The sequence below is a fragment of the Chaetura pelagica genome, unplaced genomic scaffold (assembly GCF_000747805.2).
Source record: "Chaetura pelagica isolate M959 unplaced genomic scaffold, ChaPel_1.0 scaffold55, whole genome shotgun sequence".
NCBI lineage: Eukaryota > Metazoa > Chordata > Aves > Apodiformes > Apodidae > Chaetura > Chaetura pelagica.
In genome coordinates this window covers 4424168-4430130 of record NW_009953571.1, presented here as the reverse complement: position 1 = coordinate 4430130, position 5963 = coordinate 4424168, and the positions used below count along the sequence as shown (strand labels likewise).

Here is a 5963-nt window from a genome sequence, read left to right as displayed (position 1 = left end):
AGCAACGATAGCAGGTTATGATGCTTCAGCAGGTCAACCTGTTTACCATGAATATTTTTTCTGTAGGAAGGAGCTAGTGCTATATCCCTAGTGTGGGACACTGCCTTCCCCTGCAGAGTCATCATGGCAAATACTGTACTTGTGGGGTTTTTTGGTAAGAACACAGATACTTTATTATATCTCAGAGGCACCTTGCTCAAATGATCTCAACTTCAGGCTGCCAAAGTTTCTACAGATTTTTTTTAGAAAGCTGGAGTAAATTTACAGATTGTAGACCACTGTAAAATGGGACTCCTGAGTCCAAGTTTGGCTTGCAGTGTCACTGACCTAGTATTCCTACTCTTCTAAAATAGCAAACGTAGCCACCTGACTTCAGACCCCTTCTCCTTATCTGTGCTGAACCCAGTGCTTTAGCTGAAAAATGACCAACACTCCATTTCAATAGGAGCTAAACCCTGTACCTGCAGCTAAAGTAGTTCACAGAAGCTTGTGGAGCTCAAACACATCAAGATTCCATGCATTATGTATGGTTTAGCCCTCTGGAATTGCACATGCATGTAAGTTACGCCTGTAGGAAAACAGTCATTTAAAACCTCCTTCTTCCCCACCTCTTGGCACTGACTTGCGTTAAATATTAACAAGCCTGGTTCATCAATTCCCTGCTTCACTTGGCTACTTTTAACAACAGATTTTATTACAACAACTCCTCTGCCTGCCACCCTGCTCCTGTCAGCATAGCCAATGGTGAAACCCAAGAATCTGCTGCTGTAACTCTGCCTGCAGAGCCTGGCTGCTGCCCCGGCCCTGTGGTCTCCCCCAACCCTCTCCCTGGGATCACCAATGCTGCCCGCCTTTGGTGACTGTGAGTAGCCTGTGCTGTGAGCCACTAGTTACAGAGAAGTGCTGGTTAAGGGAGAGAAAAGGAGTGAGGGAGCCCACAGGAAGGGGAGTTCCTGCTGCCAGAGGAGGAAGCGGTAAGCATGGCCAGCAACTCCAGCACGCTGCCCAGGGTGACTTTCCAGACACCAGAGAAACCTGGGGAGGAATCATCACACAGGAAACTGGGCAAGTTAACCATAAAGTACAACCGCAAAGACCTACAGCGCTGGCTAGACCTGGAGGAATGGATCAACACCCAGCTGCAGGAGCTGTACCAGTGCCGGGTGAGTAGCTGCAGCAAATCAGCCTCTCACTCTTCAGGTGAATGGGACTAGAGGCCCTGGGTGCTGGGATATGTTTGCTCTGCTGCTGCACTCTCGCTGCTGTGTCTGCAGAGAGCCTGCACCTGTAGCATCTAACTAGATTTATACTGCCTGGTCTGGCACCCACTGGGGGGCTGTAGCTATTGCTCAGCACAAGTAGCAGAACCTAGAGAGATGCATAAACCCAGGATGTTTCTTGTTGCTGAGCTCCATATGGAGAGTGGCTTCACTGCAAGCAGTGTCTAAGCCAGCTGAGTTACAGTCATCAGTGTGTGCCTGTTCCTTTTGGTCACATGAGTGTAGCTATAGCTGCTGTTGGAATGAGACACTCATGATAATGCTGTACCTGCAGCTGCAGAGTATGGCCACACTACTGCCAGCAGGGGAATAAAGAAAGAAAAAACCAACCCAGACATGCTCAAATGTAGAGATCTTAGGCTGTCATCTACACAAATCCCCAGAGCTGTGTTCCTTGCCTGACATTCCCTTTACACCATAAACAGTCACTCCTAAATTCCTCTTGTCTGTCTGAGAGCTGTGCCCCTAAAAAAAAAGTGCAGGAGTGCCTAGGTCCAGCACCTGAGTGGTACCAGTCTTTACTGGAGCTGTCGCAGGGTACACAACATTTTTTCTTCAAGGTGGTGTGACATTTAAGTAAAGTCCCAGAACTGGTTGAGTACCCTGAATTTTTAACCTGGTAGTATCGCTTCTCTTCAGACCTTGTGCTTAAATGGATGGATGGCACTTGCACTGGGAGTGTTCAGAAAGTGCTTTTCTCTGAGATAATTCCTTTGGAGTGTGGTATAGGATAAGTGGAAAGGATTTCCACATTGTACACCATGGTCTTATACCCATTTAAACAGCTTGATTAAGGGTTTTGCTGCTATGTGTAGTAGGACAATGGCTGATGCAGTAAGATAATATAGCTTCCTTGACTCACAACCTAGTACACCTTCAGCAGAAGACATAGATGGGTTTAACAAGTAGTGTAGAACAGCTTATTCATGTCCTGGATGGGGATGGACTAAATGAATTGGCAAGCCCTTTCTGCCCTGTTTTCTGTATGTGCACAGTGCAGCATTCATCACATTTTTGAGACACAAGGGGAAAAGCGCTGATGATTGTTCACTGAGGTTTCCATCCAGAACATCAGCAGTTTTGAATTACAATCAACAGTGGAAGTGGACATGTTAGAATAGCCCAGAAAAGGCAATTTTTGTGCTACATGCCATGATGGTAGAGAGAAGCTTTTGCCTGCCCAGGCTTCTTTTCTGGGCCTAAGAGCCAGGTGTTATCTCCACAGCCAAAGAGCCAAACTTCAGGAACTGTCTCTGAGGTCATCTTTATTATTGTTGTTGCTGTTTATTATTATTATTATTCCCATAATTATTATAGCAATTTTCTGTGTGACTGTTTCCTGTTTGATGTTTGTGGGAGTGTACCAGGTTGTCATGCCATGTTGGGAGAGAAAATAGTTAATTTCTGTTTTTATTTATGTCACATGCAAAGAACATGCAACAGAAAACAAATATGGAGAAAAAGGTCATGCCTTCTGTGGCAAATACATGGCTTCTCTGAAAATGAGCATATTGCTGCTCCTGTTCTGTTAATTAACATTCTTAGGCTTCCCAAATAATTTTATAGATTGCTCAGTAAAAATGACAAAGGACAAAAGCTCATAATCTTCTCAAGACTTCATTGTGAATTTCCAGTTTTTTTATATGGTTTATAGAGCCCTTAGTCTGACTGTTGAGATTTGCCAGAGATAAGAACAGACCATGGCTTCTGCTGTTCAGAACACAACACAACATCTTGTCCTTTTGGGAATTACTGCATAAGTTTTAAAGAGAATGTTAGGGGTTTGTTGTTTTTTCATATTTTTTTTTTTAATAGATGAGCAGGACTTGGTACCACCAGTAACATGATCTAAGATGAGTCTCCTCCCCACGTGCTACTGTTAATTGTCCAAGTCTACAGATGTACACTTATAAAGGTGTAAAAACACCAAATCAGGTTACATTATCACATCTGATTTTCTGAGAATTAGGAGCTGTTTAATGTCATTAGAGTAGCTGCTCAAAAGGGATATTATTTCCCCTACTACAAAATCCTAGCAGGCACAAGTGAAATGCACCCATGTCCCTAGAGGAGCAGATTGCCAGCAGATTGTATTTGCTAGCACCACTCCAGCACAAGAGGTTTCCCAACTTCTTGGTGTATTTGGGCCAGCCTAAGAGATTTGCTACCTGGAACTACAGAAGATGATGCTGTGCCAGCTCAGAGACTCCTAACAGAAGGCTACATAGGATTTTTTCAAATAAATACATGTGCCACAGTAGATTACTTGTAATCACTCAGGTGTCTAGGCTTTTTGCAACAAAACTAAGACACAGAGGACAATTTTGGTTTCCAAGATGATTCCCTGCACATGGAAGCCAGAACACCATCCATACTAGGACCAGAAAGCCATGAGGAATTCCTACCTATCTCACCCTGCTGACCTAATTAGTTTCTTAGCCAGAAACAGTCAGGCTGGATCAACACATGTTGTTTAAACAGTCACATGAAAACTATTACTTTTAAGAAGAAATGCCCTGTGGGTCACAGTACAAGATATTTAACTCTGTTTTACTACTCACTGTGAAGCCAGCTGCATAAAAAATCTGAACAAAAGTTTTCTACTTCCTCTCTGGCTTGGTATCAGAGACTGCTCAGAAGTTGTTTTCCTGTTATCATTGCCTTTATTAATGTTTTACATACACATCCATAAATGCTACCCAGCAATCAGGTACTGTGTTGTTTACTCAGTAACTTTATTCTGCTGATCACTATGTTAAAATATCACTAGTGTTGTGTTGTCAAAGATTCCTTTTGCAGACACATGGGAAACCAGAGCTTGCTTCCTGTAGTCTTGTGGAGACCCGTGGAGCTAAAATGTGTCTGTGTCAAGTTTACAAACAGGTTCAATGAACAACCCCCATGTATTACAAGATTATTACTCCAACCACCAAAGCTTGGGATCTCCCTTATGTTAAAGGAGGCTATCATAGGGCTGTTAGAGAAAGCTCACAAAATATCATTAGGCCTTTCAATAGCACAATGGCTTTCCTCTCCATTATCACAAAAAGCCTTAGTATAAATACCAACTATGTGAATGTATTTAGCCTAAAAGCCTAAAATCTCCTTGTATTAGTTGTGCCTCTCTTAAGATTAAGCCCACTGGATTTCTGTTTGCTGAACACTTGTGCACCCTTTTCATAGATAAAGGTTGTCCCAGGCTGGCTTATGTTGTATTGCAGTTGGCAATTGCAATTGGATATTGTTGAAGGGCTCTTCCCATGATGGATGACAGTCCTTGAGTAGTGGTATCAAGTGTTGAGGTGAGAAAAGATGAAGAACATGTACATCAGGATGTGTGGGTGCAGCAGACACCACAGAGGGGCTGCAAACCATGCTCTCTGTATAAGAACCTCCTTAATTTGTGACTATTTTTAATCTTGACTTCAACTTTGCAGCACAGTCATATTGTAACTAGTTCATTCTCAGCTGCTCAGTTCTTCAAAAATGGCCACTAGAATTCTTACAAGCTTGAAGGTTTATTAACCTTTTTCTTTTTTCCTCTTTTTTCCCCTTTTTAGCTAAGAGAGGAATCAGAGGAAGCAGCTCCTGAACCACAAATTGATCTTGAAGATCTCCTGGAGGTCCCTAATGAAGAACAGAAATTAAAACTACAGGTCAGATAAAGGGACTTGACTTTAAGCTAGGGACTTCATAAAGAGCAGTAGCTGTGCGGGATACAAAATATGTATATACGGGGTTGCTGCAGGAGGCTTTCCTGTGTCTTAGCCTGTCAAATGTATTAAGATTATATCCTCTTTTTGTAGGGAGGGGAGAACAGGTCAAGTCATAAAATACTAAAATGACTCCTCCTTGGTTTTTAGGAAATCCTCCATGAGTGCTCCAGCCCAACAGAGGTGAGTGAAACACCATTAACATATATTTGCTATATTGTGCTGTAAGAGTGTGTCTTTGCTGCTGCTTGGCTGAACAGCCAAGTTATTACTGTGCCTAACGTGATGCTGCAGATTTGTCCAATTCCCAGTGGGAGATGTTTACCACTTCATTCTGCTGTGTTAGAAAAACACAAGTAAATCTACATGGGTGAGCTGAAGGCAGAGCAGTGGAGCAAATAAGGAAGTGTGCTTTACAGCCAGAGAAAGTTCATTCCATGCTTTTGGAATCCTAAGCTGATCAGGCTGCTATTTGGTCCTCAGTGTAGAAAAGCCATGACAGTGACAGAGCTCACATAGCCATCTTTGAAACCACTCTACTGTTTTAAATGACAAGAATGTAGGCTGGCCCTCAGATTGCATTGGGCAGAGAATTGTTGAGCAGTGGCCATGTAAGAGAGTTTTACAAGATTTTTTCTCCTATGTGAACTTTTCAAGTACTGGCTTTGAGTTAGAGAGCTAAAGAAATCCCATTCACTGTCACCATGTCCAAAGGAGTGGAGCCCACACCATACAGCAACTGCCTTCACTGCACTGCATGCCTGTGCAAAACAGGGTCCCTCATCACTGCTTCAGTGGCAGGCATGGCATGTGAACACTGTGCTTGGACATCACTCATCAGTCTCCCCATCTTGTCCAGCCTATGTAGCTGCAGTGATGAACACACTGAAAATGAGGTGGATGCAGGACTGTCATTGAAATTAAACTCAGCTGTAGCAATCGTTACAAACTGTTTCCTAACAGGGGTTCA

The 5963-nt window shown here is 43.0% G+C and overlaps 1 protein-coding gene across 1 annotated transcript in view; it reads left to right on the top strand.

Annotated features, from left to right (window-relative positions):
* The first annotated feature begins 980 nt into the window (after positions 1–980).
* Positions 981–5963, top strand: part of PPP1R14D (protein phosphatase 1, regulatory (inhibitor) subunit 14D) — a 12439-nt gene continuing 7456 nt past the window's right edge. The window contains exons 1-3 of the mRNA XM_009999564.1: positions 981–1163; positions 4841–4936; positions 5144–5176. Coding sequence (XP_009997866.1) covers positions 981–1163; positions 4841–4936; positions 5144–5176 — 312 coding nt within the window. The remainder of the gene's footprint in view (positions 1164–4840; positions 4937–5143; positions 5177–5963) is intronic.